The 19,696-nt window shown below is 43.7% G+C and overlaps 1 protein-coding gene across 1 annotated transcript in view; it reads right to left on the bottom strand.

The window, feature by feature from the left end:
* LOC140721565 (contactin-6-like) overlaps positions 1-19,696 on the bottom strand; it is a 67,500-nt gene that overhangs the window by 28,466 nt on the left and 19,338 nt on the right. The window contains exons 2-3 of the mRNA XM_073036394.1: positions 5,719-6,024; positions 1,624-1,914 (exon numbers count right to left, since the gene is read on the bottom strand). Of these exons, the coding sequence (XP_072892495.1) occupies positions 1,624-1,914; positions 5,719-6,024 (597 nt within the window). The remainder of the gene's footprint in view (positions 1-1,623; positions 1,915-5,718; positions 6,025-19,696) is intronic.

Raw genomic sequence — 19,696 nt, 5'->3', positions numbered from 1 at the left:
TCATGAGGAACAGACATTGAAATCAATGAAATGGGCACTGCCGTGGAAACCATCAGACACGACACCTCAGGAGGAAGGGGAAGGTGTACATTAAATAAGCTGTGGAATTACCCCTCCCTCACACTCCATTACTGCATTTTGACCCATCAGTGACCCATCTGCACAGGGAACATCGATACCCTGACATCTCAGCATTTTAAATAAGATTCTGGTCTTGTTATTTCAGAGAACATCCTCAGGTTTGTTGCCTTTTTGTCAGCCAGGCTCTTAATATCTCTCATTGATCACCTTCTCCAGGGGCTGAATGTTTATGTCAGAAGCAGGGTTTAAACAACAAGATTAATGTGATCATTGTGAGCCTTGTATGGATTTCAAAAACATAAACAGAGACACCAATCTTAATTCTTTTTATATCCTCCATCTTCCTTCCTGGTCAATTGCCCAAAATTCTAGTCCTTATCTCAGTACCTGGAATTACCAAACAGAATGGAAAAGTTTATGACAATACATTGCTGACTTCACAGTGCAGAGAATGGTTTTATCCCACATAAACACGCCAATAAAAATTTGGTGGGATGAAATTTGACAGCTCCAGGAGCTTTCTGTATCTTTTAAAATTAATATTAATCTTGTCTTCCCTGATTTCAAAACTCTTAATGGTTTGTGACCAGAGTACATCACAGAATCACTTTCCTTTCATAATCCTGCTCAGGCTCTCAGGTTTTCTGCCACCGGTCTCTTAAATTTAAAAAAAAAATCTCCCTCAGAAGAAAATAGGCAGGTCAGCTTTTTTGAACTGCGTTCCTCAATTGTGGAATTCAATACTAAAACTATAGGGGATGCAGACTCAGTTAACACCTTTAAATGAGAGCTTAAAATCTATTTATTTAACCTTGCATCGTTTTGTCTTTTATTTACATTTATTTTTATTTTATTTTTCATATTTGTACTTTTATCCCATTGCAAACAACTTTGAACTACATCAACTGTGTGAAAAGTGCTCGACAAATAAATTTCATCTTTTTATTTATTATCGTTATTGAAGTTTCTTTCACCATCATGTCACACCCCTTTCCCCATTTCCCACACTAATCTAATGCATTTTGTACCTCCCTCCCCTCCCATCCCTTCTCTTGCTACTTTTTCCATTTCTCCACCTTTTCCATCCATCCACACTTTCACTTCACAACCATTTCCTTCTGTTCTCTCCAACAGGAAACCCAAGCCTCAGGTTTGACAAACAATTCTTCTTCTCTCATCCCACCAGTGCAGCAATGAATGTTGGATCAAATCCCAAACGGGCTCCTCCTCGGGATGACAGGTACATTACAGAGATGGGGGTTGAATGACAGCAGCTTTCAATATCTGCTACCTCTGTGTTTATTCTATCAGGTGAAGTGCCCAAAGTGTCTAGCCTCAACTGGAAAATACAACCACAAAAACTATGGTGACTTCTGTACCCAATGACATCCTGAATAAACACACGGATAAAAGAAAAATGGATGTCTATGAGGGACGGAAGGGTTAGATTTATCTTGGTATAGGTTAATAGGTCAACATAACATTGTGGGCCGAATGGCCTGAACTATGTTGTACTGTTCTATGGAACATAAAGCTACCTACCAAAGAGGTGTAGCTCTATTATTCTCAGCTCTTCTTCATCCACAATGAAGGTGTAATCTCCTTGGTCACCATGTTCTGCTCCATTCACAGTCAGAGCACCATTAGAAGTATTAAAGTGCAGACGAAACTTGAACTGGTCACTCAGTTCCACTAAGCTGTGACCTGGGACATGATGCAAAATGCTCCTGCCGATGAAGGTCCAAACTATTTCACTCTTGCTGGGATCAACTTTGAGTTCAGGATCCAGTAAAACTGATGAGCCAAGGAGACCAACCTCTTCTTTAACTTTATCTGTTAATAAAAATAATTGTACTCATTTAAAATGTGGTGGCTGTGAAACACTTAAACAGAGAACTTTGTGAAACTTCAGCAAATGAGAACATACTACTGAATAGATATTGAGCCACTCTTTACTGGGGTTACAGGAACTTGTCTTTCAGACAAGAATGTTGTGGAAATTCTTTCTGGCCCAGCCTCCCACCTCAAACCCCTCATCAACTTTGTCTGATCCAACACTCTCGCACTATACCTGTTCCAGCCAGACCCCAGTGCTTCTGATCTACACTGGCTCCAAAACTGGGAATTCACTGGCTTCAGATTTCTCTATTCTCCATCTCTCAGAAAGTTGAATTGCCTCACCTTCAGATTTCTCTGGGGTTCATTCATCCCCTTTTCAGGAACATCCCTCAGTTTCAACACCTTGGCAACACAGGGGACAGGCAGAACCTCAGCACGTAGTGGTACCTGGTGCCCATGTATTTAGGTTCCACACACAGCCTGATGCAGCCACACATGAAGTTCGTCATCAGAGAGAGGGTGATATTGGGTACATTTTTGCACCCGTTATACAGGGAGTGCGTTGTGATCTGTGCCTCACCTACTCCATCTCGGACCCCCAGATGAACCTGAAAACAGCTCGGGTGATTCTCAAGCTGGAGGAGCGGGGCATGGGCAACACTTGCACCAAGTACAGCAGCCTGAGAGAAACTCACACTTGTTGACCAGGTTCTTCCCAGATATCGATAGGGAGCGCCCTCCCCACAGTCCCAATTTCAGTTTTATCCTCTCAGTCCAGTCCAGACAATTATTCAAAGTTCAAAATACAAAGTAAATTTATTATCAAAGTACATATATGCAACCATATACAACAATAAGATTTATTCTCTTGTAGGCATTCACAGTAACTACAGGAAACACAAATGACGCCCCCATCCAATGTGCAAAAGACAACAAACTGTGCAAATACAAATAAAATAATAGTAGCAATAAATAAGCAATAAATATCAAAAACATGAGATGAAAAGTCTTTGAAAGCAAGTCCATTGGTTATGGGAACATTTCAGTGATGGGGCAAGTCAAGTTATCCCCATTGGTTCAAGAGCATGATGGTGGTTGAGGGGTAATAACTGTTCCTGAACCTGGTGGTGTGAGCCCTGAGGCTCCTGTGATTCTTCCTGATGACAGCAGTGAGAAGAGGGCACAACCTGGGTGGTGGGAGTCCCTGATGATGAATGCTACTTTGCTGCTACATTACTCTGTGTAGATGTGCTCAGTGGTTGGGAGGGCTTTCCTTGATGATGGACTGGACCATATCCGATACTTTTTGGAGGATTTACCATTCAAAGGCATTGGTGTTTCCAGACCAGGCTGTGACACAACCAGTCAATACACACTCCACCACACATCTATAGAGGTTTGTCAGAGTTTTAGATGTCATGCTGAATCTTTGCAAACTCCACACTTCCAGTCCCACGTAGCCGAGTACAACTCAGTCAGTGAACCATCACCATCCTTCTGAAGGGGTGCTGAAGGCATTGTGCAGCTTGTCTATTTTAACTGTTTCCATCAGGAATCTGGAGGTGCTGTCCAGCCTGTTGTCGGCACTACCAGCTGCATCGATGATGTCACCAACCAGAATGACCAGCTGTGATGTCACCGGCAGTGGTGGGAGCGGCTCGAGGATGGCCAGCCGCTCACTCCGCACGGGTGAGGTGTAAGTGTTAATTAACCAGAGTAGAGTGTTTCAGTACATTATGTATGCCACAAGGAGCCACACCCCAACCACCTCTCTGACTTGGGTGATTGAGAAGTTGTCACCCTGTAACAGAATTCCCAGGCCAGAAGGATGACAATCGTTGCCCCCAACCACACAGATGGACCATGGGGCCACCATCACAACCAACTCTGGTAGTTGCAGAGTGTGTTAGCCCACACTCCTGTAAAAAACTCACATCAGCCTTGACCTTGGCCAGTTATTGTAAAGCGTTGACACATCAAACTGTTCTCTTTACACTGATCACATTCAAAGATGCCAATTTTGCATCTATGATTAGTTCTTGTGTTACATTTCTTGTCCAGGTCACTCAGCCTCAGCCAACACGGACATCCCTCTCTTTTGAGGCTGTGCCCTCTGGTCCTCGATTCTCCCACGAAAGCAAACATCCTCATCACATCCACTCCATCTTGGCCTTTCAACTTTCAATAGGTTTCAAAGAGATCGCCATCATTCTTCTAAATTCCTCTGAGTTCAGGCCCAGAAACTTCAATCACTACTCGTATGATAACTCTTTCATTCCAGCAATCATCCCTGTGAACCTCCTCTGAACCCTCTCCAATGTCAGCACATCCTTTCTTAAATAAGGGGCCCAAAACTAATCACAATACTCCAAGTGAGGCCTCACCAGTAATTTATACAGCATCAGCATTACATCCTTGTGTTTATGTTCTGGTCCTCTTGAAATTAATGTGAACATCTCATTCACTTTCCTCACCACCAATTCAACCTACAAATTAACCTTTCAGGAATCCTCGAGGACTCTCAAGTCCCTCTGCACTTCAGATTTTGATTTTATCCCCCATTTAGAGCATAATCTATGTATTTCATCCTTCTACCAAAGTGCATGACCATACAATTCCTGACACTGTATTCCATCTGACACCTCTCCAAATCTGTCAAAGTCCTTCCGCAGCCTCTCTGCTTCCTCAACACGACCGGCCCCTCCACCTTCAACTGACAGTTTAAGGCGACTGAAACTAATCATCGAATCAGAATCAGGTTTAGTATCACCAACAAAGGTCATGAAATTTGTTCTTTTACAGCAGCAGTACATTGTAAGACATAATAATAAAAAGCAATGAATTACAATAAGTGTATATTAAAAATAAATTAAATAAATAGTGCAAAAAGAGAGCAAAAAAAAGTGAGGTATATTTCATGGGTTCATTGTCCATTGAGAAATGTAATGGCAGATGGGAAAAAACTGTTCTTGAAACACTGTGTTCTCCACATACATTTGTAGAAACTTGCATGAGTCTTTAATGACATACCAAGTCTCCATAAACTTGTAATGAAACATAGCCGATGTTGTGCCTTCATTGTAATTGCATCAATATGTTCGGCCCAGGACAGATCTTCAGTGGTGTTGACATCGAGGAACTTGAAACTGCACACCCTTTTCCACGGCTGATCCATTGATAAGGACTGGGGAGTATTCTCTATTGACTTTGCCTTCCTGAAGTCCACAATCAATTCCTTGGCCTTACTTACGTTGAGTGTAAGGTTGTTGTTGTCACACCACTCAACCAGCTGATCTACCTCACTCTTGTACGCCTCCTTGTCGCCAAAAGTGTGCTAAGCATTCCAGTGAGGAAGTCAAGAAGGGAGGTACAGAGGCCCAGGTTTAACAAAAGAGATGTATTTTGGGTGTTTGGAGTTTGTGCTCTGAAGCTTTCAAAAGGATTCTACTGGCTGGGATGTACGACTATTGTAAATATGTAATTCTACAAATATTCAAAATGTTAGAGGTCGGTAGGAAATTATACCTATTGAAATTGTGGTGATTCATTTATCACTTTATTTGTGTTTAAAAACTGTAAAACTGTGTGTGATGAGAGGAGAATCAGATTCCCTGCAAAAATTCTGCTGTTTTTATATCACCAGCTTCAATGTCTCTCTGATGACTCAGTTGATGAGTCACAACAGAGGTTATCCTGCTTAGACTTTGATGGAAATAAAAATCACACATCATAGTTTCTATGGCAGATTCTGCCATTAATAAATCACACACTACATCACAAATATCTGAAACTTCTTACCAATGACAAGCAACTCCATTATTTTCAACTCTTTCCCATCAACAGTGAAGGTGTAATCTCCTTGGTCACTGGCATTTAATCTGCTTATCGTCAGTGCACCACTCAAAGCGTTGAATTGTAAACGGTCCTTGAACTGTTCATTTGGTTCAAATGTGGCGACACCTGGGATGTGATCCAAAATAACATCACGGCTTTTGTTGCTGGCTTTGAAAGTCCAAAGGATTTCATTCTTGCTGGAATCAACGGTGATTTCAGGATCCAGTAAAACTGATGAACCAAGGACACCAACCACTTCTTCCCTTTCAGCTGATTAGAATAGAAAGAAAATATAATCACTTAAACTGTAGAGCAGGTGAAAGTGAGACAACTACAGCACAGGAGTAATATTACATGAACAGATGTTATTGGACATTTTACTGCAGTTTCAGGACCAAGCTGTGTAGGGCGACTTGATCTGTAGCCTTGGTCACCTGGACAATACTAATACTTACGTCAGGATGTTGTTTGTTGGCCTCAGCTCAGTGTTTAAAACAATCATTCCCACAGTTCTGACTGGAAACATTACAGCCTTGCTTTTATATTCTAGTCCTCTCAAAATGAATGCTAACATCACATTTGCCTTCCTCACCACAGACTCAACCTGCAAATTAAACTTCAGGGAATCCTACACAAGGTCTCTCAAATCCCTGTGTGCATCAGAATTTTGTATTTTCTCTCCATTTAGAAAATCATCAACCCTTTCATTTCTTCCACCGAAGTGCATGTCCATATACTTCCCGACACCACATTCCATTTGCTATTTCTTTGCCCATTTTCCTACCCTACCCAAGTCCTTCTGTAGCCTCCTTATTTCCTCAAAACTACCTGCACTCCACATCTACACTCACCACTGTCCGTATCACTCACTGCGGAGTCCTGTGATTGAGGGAAGTACAGTTCCCATAACTAGGCAGTGATGCAGCCAGTCAGGATGCTCTCAATTGTGCCCCTGTAGAAAGTCCTTTGGTTTTGGGGATCCATAAAAAACTTAATCGTGTATTGAAGGAAAATGAGAAGGAATTTCTTCAGCCAGAGAGTGGTGAATCCAAGGAATTCTTTGCCCCAGGACGCAGAAAAAAACAAAGATGGTAGTTTGCCTCCCAGGTGCCAGGATCCGGGATGTTTCTGATCACATCCACAATATCCTGAAGTGGGATGGTGAACAGCCAGAGGTCGTGGTACATGTTGGTACCAACGACATAGGTAGGAAAAGGGAGGAGGTCCTGAAAACAGACTACAGGGAGTTAAGAAAGAAGCTGAGAAGCAGGACCACAAGGGTAGTAATCTCAGGATTACTGCCTGTGCCACACGACAGTGAGTATAGGAATAGAATGAGGTGGAGGATAAATGCGTGGCTGAGAGATTGGAGCAGGGTACAGGGATTCAGATTTCTGGATCATTGGGACCTCTTTTGGGGCAGGCGTGACCTGTACAAAAGGGACAGGTTGCACTTGAATCTGAAAGGGACCAATATCCTGGATGGGAAGTTTTTGAAGGCTATTGGGGAGAGTTTAAACTGGAATTGCTGGGGGGTGGGAACCGAACTGAAGAGACAGAGGAAGTGGCTCAGAAATTGAGAAAGCTTGTAGGCAGTGTGAGAGGGAGGATAGGCAGGTGATAGAGAAAGGATGTGCTCAGACTGATGGTTTGAGATGTGTCTATTTTAATGCAAGGAGTATCATGAACAAAGCGGATGAGTTTAGAGCGCGGATCACTACTATGATGTTGTGGCCATTTCAGAGACTTGGATGGCTCAGGGGCAGGAATGGCTACTTAGAATGCCAGGCTTTAGATGTTTCAGAAAGAACAGAGAGGGAGGCTACAGAGGTGTGGACGTGGCACAATTGATCAGAGATAGTGTTAGGGCTGCAGAAAAGTAGGAAGTCACGGGTGGAATTTAGAATCAGGAAGGGGTCAATAAATCTACTGGGTGTTTTTTATAGACCATCCAATAGTAACAGGGTCATCGAAGAGCTGATAGGGAGACAGATTCTGGAACGATCCAGTAATAACAGTTTTGAATGTTAAAAGGCCGCCTGACAGATTAGATATGGCAAAGTGATTTCCCATGGTAGGAGAGTCTAGGACAAGATGTCACGACTTCAGGATTGAAGGACGTCTATTTAGAACAAGAGATGTTCTAGTCAGAGGATGGTAAATCTGTGGAATTTGTTGCCACGAGAGGCTGTGGAGGCCAAGTCATTGGGTGCATTTAAGGCAGAGATAGATTCTTGATTAGCCAGGGCATCAAGGGCTACGGGGAGAAGGCAGGGGAGTGGGGTTGACTGGAAGAATTGGACCAGCCGATGAATGAATGGCAGAGCAGACTTGATGGGACGAATGGCCTCCTTCTGCTCCTATATCTTATGGTCTTATGGTCTAACAGGGTTGTCGTGATGGGAGATTTTAATTTCCCAGACATTGATTGGAATCTCTATAGAGCAAGGAGTTTAGATAGGTGGAGTTCATAAGGTGTGTACAGGAAAATTTCCTGACACAGTATGTACATCACCCTACAAGAGGAGAGGTTGTACGTGATCTGGTAATGGGAAATGAACCTGGTCAGGTGTCAGGTATCTCAGTGGGAGAGCATTTTGGAGATAGTGATCACAAATCTATCTCCTTTACCATAGTGTTGGAGAGTGATAGGAACAGACAAGTTAGGAAAGTTTAATTGGAGTAAGGGGAAATATGAAGCTCCCAGTCAGGAACTTGGAAGCATAAATTAGAAACAGATGTTCTCAGACAAATATATGGCAGAAATGTGGCAAATGTTCAGGGGATATCTGTGTGGCGTTCTGCATAGGTACATTCCAATGAGACAGGGAAAGGATGGTAGGGTACAGAAACAATGGTGTACAAAGGCTGTGAAAATCTTGTCAAGAAGAAATGCTTACGAAAAGTTCAAAAAACTAGGTAATGGTAGAGGTATAGAAAATTATAAGGCTGGCAGGAAGGAGCTTAAGAACAAAATTAGGAGAGCTGGAAGGGGCCATGAGAAAGCTTTGGTGAGCAGGATTAAGGAAAACAACAAGATATTCTACAGGTATGTGAAGAGCAAGAGGATAAGACATGAGAGAATAGGACCAATCAAGTGTAACAATGAAAGTGTGTATGGAACCGGAGGAGGTAGTGGAGGTACTTAATGAATACTTTCCTTCAGTATTCACTACAGAAAAGGATTTTGGCAATTGTAGGGATGACTTACAGTGGACTGATAAATTTGAGCATATAGATATTAAGAAAGAGGATGTGCTGAGCTTTTGGAAAGCATCAAGTTAGTTAAGTCACAGGCACCAGACAAGATATACCCCGGGCTTCTGTGGGAGCCGAGGGAGGAGATTGCTGAGCCTCTGGCGATGATCTTTGCATCATCAATGGGGGTGGGAGAGGTTCCAGAGGATTGGAGGGTTGCAGATGTTGTTCTCTTATTCAAGTATGGAAGTAGAGATAGCCCAGGAAATTATAGACCAATGAGTCTTACCTCAGTGGTTGGTAAGTTGATGGAGAAGATCCTGAGAGGCAGGATTTATGAACATTTGGAGAGGTGTAATATGATTTGGAATAGTCAGCATGGCTTTGTCAAAGGCAGGTGGTGCCTTATGAGCCTGATTGAATTTTTTGAGGATGTGACTAAACACATTGATGGAGGGAGAGCAGTAGATGTAGTGTATATGGATTTTAGCAAGGCATTTGATAAGGTACCCCATGCAAAGCTTATTGAGAAAGTAAGGAGGCATGAGATGCAAGCGGACCTCACTTTGTGGATCCAGAATTGGCTTGCACACAGAAGGCAAAGAGTGGTTGTAGATGGGTCATATTTTACATGGGGGTCAGTGACCAGTGGTGTGCCTCAGGGATCTGTTCTGGGACCCCTTCTCTTTGTGGTTTTTATAAATGACCTGGATGAGGAAGTGGAGGGATGGGTTAGTAAATTTGCTGATGACATGAAGGTTGAGGTGTTGTGGATAGTGTGGAGGACTGGAGAGGTTACAGTGGTACATAGATAGGAATCAAAACTGGGCTGAGAAGTGGCAGATGGAGTTCAACTCAGATAAGTGTGAAGTGGTTCATTTTGGTAGGTCAGATATGATGGCAGAATATAGTATGAATGGTGAGACTCTTGGCAGTGTGAAGGATCAGAGGGATCTTGGGGACTGAGTCCAAAGGACACTCAAAGCTGCTGCGCAGGTTGACTCTGTGGTTAAGAAGGCATATGGTGCACTGGCCTCCATCAACAGTGGGATTGTGTTCAAGAGCCGAGTGGTAATGTTACAGCTACATAGGACCCTTGTCAGACCCCACTTGGAGTACTGTGCTCAGTTATGGTCAGCTCACTACAGGAAGGATATGGAAACTATAGAAAGGGTGCAGAGGAGATTTACAAGGATCGTGTGGATAGTCAGAGTCTTTTTCCCAGGGCTGAAATGGCTAACACAAGAGGGCACAGATTTAATGTGTTTGGAAGTGAGTACAGAGGAGGTGTTTGCGGTACGTTTTTTGACGCAGAGAATGGTGAGTGCATGAAATGTGCTGCCCTCAATGTTGTTGGAGGCGGATACAATAGGGTCTTTTAAGAGACCCTGTATAGGTGCATGGGGCTTAGAAAAATGGAGGGCTATGGGTAACTCTGGGTACTTTCTAAAGTAAGGACATGCTCTGTACAGCATTGTGGGCCGAAGGGCCTGTATGGTGCTGTAGGTTTTCTATGTTTCTATGCTTCTATGAAGCTGCGAAGGGCAAGTATTTATGTACGGTATACTTGAGGAAGAGGTTGATAGAGTCTTGATTGATCAGAGTATGAAGGGATATGGGGAGAGGGCAGAGACTGGGGCTGAGAGGAAAATTGGATCAGCCGTGATGAAATGGTGGAGCAGACTTGATGGGCCAAATTCTGCTCCTATATCTTATGGGAATGACCACAACTGGACACAATACTCCAAATTATGACCACCAATGGTTTATACAATTTAAAGATAGAATCTCAACTCCTGTGCTCAAAATGTGCCAAAAGCTTTCTTTACGACCATATCTACATGTCATGCCACATTCGTGGAATTATGCATCTGCATTCCCAGATCTCTCTGTTCTACAGACACTCCTCTGTGCCCTACCCCTCATCTTGCAAGCCCTAGCCTGGATGATCCTGCCAAGTATAACACCTCACACTTGTCTACACTAAATTCCATCTGCCATTTTTGAGCCCATTTTTCCAGCTGCTCCAGATCCTGCTGCAAGCTTTGAAAGTCTTCCTCACTATCCACCAGACCCTCAATCTTAGTGTTATCCACAAATCTGCTGATCCAGAATACGACATTATCATCCAGATCATTGATATGAATGACAAACAACTAATGGACCCAGCAGTGATCCCTGTGGCACACCATTAGTCATGGCTCTCCAGACAGAGAGGTAACTATCTACTTCCACTCTTTGGCTTCTCTCTTCTCCAGTGAAGCCAATGTCCAATCCAAATTACTACCTCACTTTGAATGCCAGGCAACTGAACCTTCTTGAGCAGCCTCCCATGTGGGACCATTTCAAAGGCCTTGCTAAAGTCTATGTAAACAACATCCACGCCTTGTCTTCAACGTTCCTGGTGCAACAACAGCCACTTGACTCAGCGGTGAGAAGCCACCTTTCATAAACAACATACATCTGGGGTCGGTATGATTTCAGGTTCAAACCAAACAGGAATGTCATGATGTTCTCATTAAAGAAACCTCAATTTGAGCGAATACTTTGTAAATTATGCCCAAACCCAATTATCAATTGGCAACAAATAACAGATTGTACACCACATATTATAAAGAAAGTATATTTATCAATTTCAGTTTCATCAAATAGTTATTAAAAAGAAAGAAATTTAAAAAAGAGCCTATTAGAGTTAAACCTGTCTAAATATTGGAGCTCATCTTTTCCAAAGCTGGGTATAACCGTTACTCATGGTGCTGAACCCCCGGTCCCCCTGAAAGCACCCACCACAGTCCTAACTTCCCTTGAAGGCCATCTTCAGCAAACTGGCTTTCTCTCATGAGTATTGGCACTCGTCCTTGGAGATATCCACCTGCACAAAGCACCTCTTGCAATGGAGACTCTCCTTCCCATGGCATTCTGTGCAGGACCCGGGTAAATTAACCATATAAACCATATAACTATTACAGCACAGAATCAGGCCATCTCGGCCCTTCTAGTATGTGCTTACTCTCACCTAGTCCCACTAGCCCGCACCTAGACCATAGCCCTCCATTCCCTTCCTGTCCATATACCTACCTAATTTTACTTTAAATGACAATACCGAACCTGCCTCTACCACTTCTACTGGAAGCTTATTCCACACAGCTACCACTCTCTGAGTAAAGAAACTCCCCTTCGTGTTACCCTTAAACTTTTGCCCCGTAACTCTCAACTCATGTCCTCTTGTTTGAATCTCCCCTACTCTCAATGGAAAAAGCCTATCCACGTCAACTCTATCTATCCCACTCATAATTTTAAATACCTCTATCAAGTCCCCCCTCAACCTTCTACACTCCACAGAATAAAGACCTAATTTGTTCAACCTTTCTCTGTAACTTAGATGGTGAAACCCAGGTAACATTCTAGTAAATCTTCTCTGTACTCTCTCTATTTTGTTGTCTTCTTTCCTATAATTCGGTGAACAGAACTGTACACAATACTCCAAATTCAGCCTTACCAATGCCTTGTAAACTTTTAACATTACATCCCAACTCCAATACTCAATGCTCTGATTTATAAAGGCCAGCATACCAAAAGCTTTCTTCACCACCCTATCCACATGAGATTCCACCTTCAGGGAACTATGCACCATTATTCCTAGATCACTCTGTTCTACTGCATTCTTCAATGCCCTACCATTTACTATGTATGTCCTATTTGGATTATTCCTACCAAAATGTATCACCTCACACTTACCAGCATTAAACTCCATCTGCCATTGTTCAGCCCACTCTTCTAACTGGCCTAAATCTCTCTGCAAGCTTTGAAAACCTACTTCATTATCCACAACGCTAGCTACCTCAGTATCATCTGCATACTTACTAATCCAATTTACCACCCCATCATCCAGATCATTAATGTATATAACAAACAACACTGGACCCAATACAGATCCCTGAGGCACACCACTAGTCACCGGCCTCCAACCTGACAAACAGTTATCCACCACTACTCTCTGGCATCTCCCATCCAGCCACTGTTGAATCCGTTTTACTACTTCAATATTAATACCTAACGATTGAACCTTCCTAACTAACCTTCCGTGTGGAACCTTGTCAAAGGCCTTACTGAAGTCCATATAGAGAACATCCACTGCTTTACCCTCGTCAACTTTCCTCGTAACCTCTTCAAAAAATTCAATAAGATTTGTCAAATATGACCTTCCACGCACAAATTCATGCTGACTGTTCCTAATCAGACCCCGTCTATCTAGATAATTATATATACCATTTCTAAGAATACTTTCCGTTAATTTATCCATCACTGACATCAAACTTACAGGCCTATAATTGCTAGGTTTACTCTTAGAACCCTTTTAAACAATGGAACCACATGGGCAATATGCAAATCCTCCGGCACCATCCCCGTTTCTAATGACATTTGAAATACTTCTGTCAGAGCCCCTGCTATTTCTACACTAACTTCCCTCAAGGTCCTCGGGAATATCCTGTCACGATCCGGAGATTTATCCACTATTATATTCCTTAAAAGCGCCAGTACTTCCTCTTCTTTAATCATCATAATTTCCATAACTTCCCTACTTGTTTCCCTTACCTTACACAATACAATACCCTTCTCCTTAGTGAATACCGAAGAAATTGTTCAAAATCTCCCCCATCTCTTTCGGCTCCACACATAGCTGTCCACTCTGATTCTCTAAGGGACCAATTTTATCCCTCACTATACTTTTGCTATTAATGTTACTGTAGAAACTCTTCAGATTTATTTTCACCTTACTTGCCAAAGCAACCTCATATCTTTTAGCTTTTCTAATTTCTTTCTTAAGATTCTTCTTAGATTCTTTACATTCTTTATATTGTTCTCTTCTATTCCTTGTACTGCTCAAGTATCTCATTTGTTTTACCCTGCCTATACTGTTATGCATTTCCTTCTACCTAACCAGGACATCAATATCTCTCAAAAATCAAGATTACCTAAATCTATTATCCTTGTCTTAAATTCTGACGGGAATATACAAATTCTGTATTCACAAAATTGCGCTTTTGAAGGCCCCCCACTTCCCAAGTATACCTTTCCCAGAAAACAACCTGTCCCAATCCACATTTGCCATATCCTTTCTGATACCATCAAATTTATCCTTTCTGCAATTTATCATCTTAACCCAACCACATCTACCCTTTTCCATAATTACCATAAAACTAATGGCATTATGATCACATTCATTTGTCAGCTGCCCTGTCTCATTTCCTAATAGGAGATGTAGTATCATATTCTCTCTAGTTGTGATTTCTATGCACTAATTAAGGAAACTTCACTAAACACATTTGACAAACTCTTTCCCATCCACCTCTTTTACAACATGGGAGTCCCTGTCAATATGTGGAAAGATAAAATCGACTATTATCAGAACCTTGTGTTCTTTTTGCTGCAGTCTGCAATCTCTGCAAATTTGCTCCTCCAAATCCCGTGGACTGCTGATGGTCGATGATATTATCCCATTAACTTGGCCATACCTTTCTCATTCCTCAGTTCCACCCAAAAAGTCTCACGAGATGAGCTCTCCCATCTGTCCTGACTGAGCACGGCCATGACATTTTTCCTTACTGGTAATGCCACCCCTCCTGCTCCATCATGTCTAAAACAACGGAACCCCAGAACATTGAGCTGCCAGTCCTCCCTCCTGCAAACAAATCTCAGTAATGGCTACAATGTCATATTCCACAGGCTGATCCATGCCCTAAGCTCACCCACCTCTCCTACAATACTCCTTACATTGAAATATACACAGCTCAGGACATTTGCCCCACTATGCTCAATCTTTCAATTACCTGACTTTGTACATGGGCTGAACAACACCTTTCTTTACAACCACTCCATGATCTGTTTGGGCACTTTGGTTCGCATCCCCCTGCGACTCGAGTTTAAACTCCACCACCACTCAACCCCCTCCCCCTCCCCACCACCTGTACAGCACTAGTAACCCTTCTCACTAGGATATTAGTCCCCCAGTTCGGGTGCAAACCATACCTTCTCTACAAGTCTCTCTTTCCAGAAAGAAAGTGCAATGATCAAAATATCTGAAGCCCTCCATCCTGCACCATCTCCTCAGCCGCATGTTAAACTGTATGATCTTCCTATTTCTGGCCTCGCTAGCACATGGTATGGGTAGCAATCCTGAGATCACAGCCCTGGAGATCCTGCCCTTTAACTGGGCACCTAATTCCCTGGACTCACTTTGCTGGAACTCGTCACCCTCGACCCATGTCATTGGTACTGACGTAGGCCACGACCTCTGGCCACTCACCCACCCACTTAACAATACTGTGGACTTCATCTGAGATATCCCTGATCCTGGCACCCAGGAGGCAACATATCATCTGGGAATCTCACTCTCAGCCACAGAAGCTCCTTTCTGTTTCCCTCATCAATCTGAATCCCGTCACTGCCACTTGCCTTTTCTCCCTCTTCCCTTCTGAGGCACAGAGCCAGACTCAGTACCAGATACCCGACTGCTGTGGCTTTCCTCTGCTAGGTGATACCCCACCTCAACAGTATCGAACACATCCTACCTGCTGTTGAGGGGAAAGGCCACAGGGGTACTCTGCACTGGCTGCCTCTCACCTTCTCCACCTGACAGTCACCCATTTACCCGTGTCCTGCACAGTGTGTGGAACTACCTGACTGTGTGTGCTGTCTATCAAATGATCTCAGCCTCCTGAATGATCCAGAGTTCATCCAGTTCCAGCTCCAACTCCTTCACACAGTCTATTAGAAGCTGCAGCTGGATGCACTTCTTGTAGGTTTTGTTGTCAGGGACACTGAAGGTCTCCCTGCCTTCCCACATCCGGCAAGAAGAGCATTCCACTGCCCTGTCTGGCACCCCCACTGCTCTAAATTTTCAAAAAGAAAGAATGAAAGAATAAATGGCAAAGAAAAATCTGCCTACGGACTAATCCTCCCCTAAGCCTCGATGAGGCAAACCCTCAAATCCCACTCTAACACTGGCCCACTCACACAATGTCCACTTTGCTGAAACCTAACTTCCAATCAGATTTTCCCAATCTCCTGCATATTTGTATCCCATAATTATCAAAATATTGCCCTTTTTAGATGCCTGTTCTATTTCCCTCTGTAATTTGCAGCCCACTTCCTGTCTACTGTTTGGAGGCCTGTATATAATTCCCATCAGGATCTTTTTACCCTTGTAGTTTCTTAACTCTACCCACAAAGTTTCTACATCTTCTGATGTCGATCTCTTTCCAAGGATTTAACTGAATATTTACCAATAGAGCCACCCCAAGCCCTCTGCCTACCTGCCTATCTTTTCCATACAATGTGTACACTTGGATATTAAGCTCCCAACTCTAATCTTCTTTCAGCCACAACTCAGATGCCCACAACATCATACCTGCCAATCTCTAACTGCTCCACAGGATCAACTCCCTTATTCCATCTACTGTGCACATTGAAATATAACACCTTCATCACCCTTTTTGTTTCTGGCCCCGTTACAATTTAACTCATCCCACTGACTGCAATTTTGCCCTATCGTTTCCCTGTCTGTCCTCACAGCCTCACTGCACACTGCAACTAGTTGTATACCAACTGCCCATCCTCAGCCCTATCACTGCGGTTCCCATCCTGCTGCCAAATTACTTTAAACCCTCCCCAACAACTCTAGCAAACATGCCTGCAAGAATATTGGACCCTCAGGTTCAGGTGTAACCTGTCCTTTTGTACAGGTGGTTCCTTCCCCAGAAGAGATCCCAGTGATCCAGAAATCTGAAACCCTGCCCCCTGCACCAATTCCTCAGCCAGATCATCCTATTCTTACCCTCACTGGCCCGTGGTACAGGTGATAATCCAGTGATTACTACCCTGACCAGCTTTTCAACTGACTGTCTAACTCCCTAGATTCTCTCTTCAGGAGCTCCTCCGTTTTCCTACCTATGTCATTGGTACCAATATGTGCCACATCTTACAGCTGTTCACCCTCCCCTTTAGAATGCCGTGGACTCGATCCAAGACAATTCTAACCCTGGGATCTGGGAGGGAACAGACCATCCGGGTTTCTCTTTCACGTCCACAGAATCTGCTTTCTGCTCCTCTAATCATGGAATCCCCTGTCATTACGGACTCCTCTTCTCCTCATTCCCTTCGAAGCTGCAGAGCCAGACTCAGTGCCAGAGACTCAGCCGCTGCTCAACAGTATCCAAAGTGTTATACTTATTATTGTGGGAAACGGCCACAGGGGTACTCTGCACTGGCTGCCTATTCCCTTTCCCTCTCCTGACAGTCACCCAGGTACCTGCATCCTGTACCTGAGGGGTGACTATCTCCCTGTATCTCCTGTCTGTCACCTCCTCATTTTCCCGTATGAGCTGAAGGTCATCCAGCTGCAGCTCCAGTTCTTTAACACAGTCTCTGAGGAGATGTAACTCGGTGCACTCCATGCAGATGTCGTTATCAATGAGACTGCAGGTCTCCCAGAGTTCCCACATCTCTACAAGCAACACACACTAACTCCGGACCCACTCTCAGCACACTAGCTATGTACTAAATGAAAAAATATTACCAGAAACTTTCTTGCTTACTTACTTACTCCGTCAGGATCTCCCGGTTGCCACCCACTTCAACTCTGCTTCACATTCCCATTCAGATATGTCCACACATGGTCTCCTCTACTGCCACGATGAGGCCAAACTCAGGTTGGAGGAGCAACACCTCATATATTGTCTACGTAGTCTCCAGCCCCTTGGTATGAACATTGAATTTTCCAACTTCCGGTAATTCCCTCCCCCTCCCTTACCCATCCCAGTTTCACTCTGCCTCCTCTTCCAGCTGCCTATCACCTCCCTCATGGTTCTGCCTCCTTCTACTACCTACAGTGCTTTCCCCTTACATTCCTTCTTCACCTTTCCTGCCTATCCACTCCCTGCTTCCCCTCCCTCACCCCTTGACCTTTCCCCTTACTGGTTTTTCACCTGGCACCTACCAGCCTTCTCCTTCCCACCCTCCCCCACCTTCTTTATAGGACCCCTGCCCCCTCCCTCTTCAGTCTTGACGAAGGGTCTCGGCCCGAAACGTTGACTGTTCGTTTCCACGGATGCTGCCCGACCTGCTGAGTTCCTCCAGCGTGTTGTGCGTGTTGCTTTGACCCCAGAATCTGCAGAGTATTTTGTGATCACAGAGGAAAAGCAGTGAGAGAGGGTTTCACTGAACTCCCACTGAAGAGCAGATTTAACACCAGAGCAATTCATCACAATAACAATGCCGAATAACTTGTTATGTGACAAACAAAGTGAAGAGCAGAATCAGTCAGGTTTAATATCACTGGTGTTTGTCATGAAATTTTTGTTATGCGGCAGCAGTACATTGCAATATATAATAATAAAATAACTACATGACAGTAACTATATACAGTCATTACAGTATATATAGTTAAATTAAATAAATAGTGCTAAAAGAGCAAAAAATGTAGTGAGGTCGTGTTCATGGAATCAATATCCATTCAGAAATCTGATGACAGAGGGGAAGAAGCTGTTCCTGAATCATTGAGTGTGAGCCTTCAGTTTCCTGTACCTTCTCCCTGATGGTAGCAATGAGAAGAGGACATGTCCTGGGTGACGCAGACAGTAAGGAGCAAGGCCATAGGTTAAGGGTGAAAGGTGAAATATTGAAGTGGCACCTGAAAGGGAACTTCTTCACTCAGTGGGTGGTGTGAGCATGGGACGAGCTGCCAGCAGAAGTGGTGGATGAGGGTTTGACTGGAACGTTTAAGACAGGTTTGGATACGTACATGGATTGGAGGGGTATGGAGGGAGGGCTGTGTTCTAGGTGCAGGTCAATGGGACTGGACAGAATACCAGTTCAGCACAGACTAGATGTGCTGGAGATCCTGTTTCTGTGGTGTAATGCTCAATGATTCTATGATTCCCCAATTATTCTGAATCACTAACTGTCCATGTCACAGTCACTAATTCAGTGTGTTGTGTACTCGTGGTTTCTGATAGTTTGAGCTGCTGTCATAATCTCTGGTCTGCTGTCATCCTGAACAGTGGCCAGCAGGTGGCGCAATGGCATCAGCACCGGACTCCAGAGCGAAGGCTCCCGAGTTCGAATCCAAGTCAGGCCACCCCCTGAGCACGGTTTCCATCCGTGCCGGTGAGCGTCGAGCTAGCCACTCGGCCTCGGGAGAAAAAAGGGTCGAGTCAGGAACGTTCATATCATGACCTGGTTAATCCGAAAGGAGACCAATCCTGACACCACACGCCAGACAAGAACAGTTGACTGTCTGGTGCGACATGCTAATTAAAAATCCTTAACAGAAACACTGAACCCCGTTTTCCTCTCAACTTCCACCATGGATGATCCATAGAACATGGAACAGTACAGTACAGAAACAGGCCCTTCGGCCCACAATATTGTACTGAACCAATTCAATTGTAATCAAATGGCTAACTAAACTAATCTCCATACACTGTCCATATCCTTCCATTTTCCTCACATTCATGAGCCTATCGAAATGTCCCTTCAAAGTCTTTAATGTTTCTGCCTCTACCACCACCCCAGGCAGCCACCATTTTGTGTAAAAACCTGCCCTTTCATCTCCTTTGAAATGATCCCCTTGCACCTTGCCCTCTGGTATTAGACATTCCTACCCTGGGGAACATATACTCTCTGTTTACTCTATCTATGCCTCTGATATTCTTATAAACTCTAACAGATTTCCCCTCGGCCT

The sequence above is a fragment of the Hemitrygon akajei genome, chromosome 2 (genome assembly GCF_048418815.1).
Source record: "Hemitrygon akajei chromosome 2, sHemAka1.3, whole genome shotgun sequence".
Classification (NCBI taxonomy): Eukaryota; Metazoa; Chordata; class Chondrichthyes; order Myliobatiformes; family Dasyatidae; genus Hemitrygon; species Hemitrygon akajei.
The sequence above is the reverse complement of the archived record's forward strand: the minus strand, read 5'-3'. Positions and strand labels throughout refer to the sequence as shown.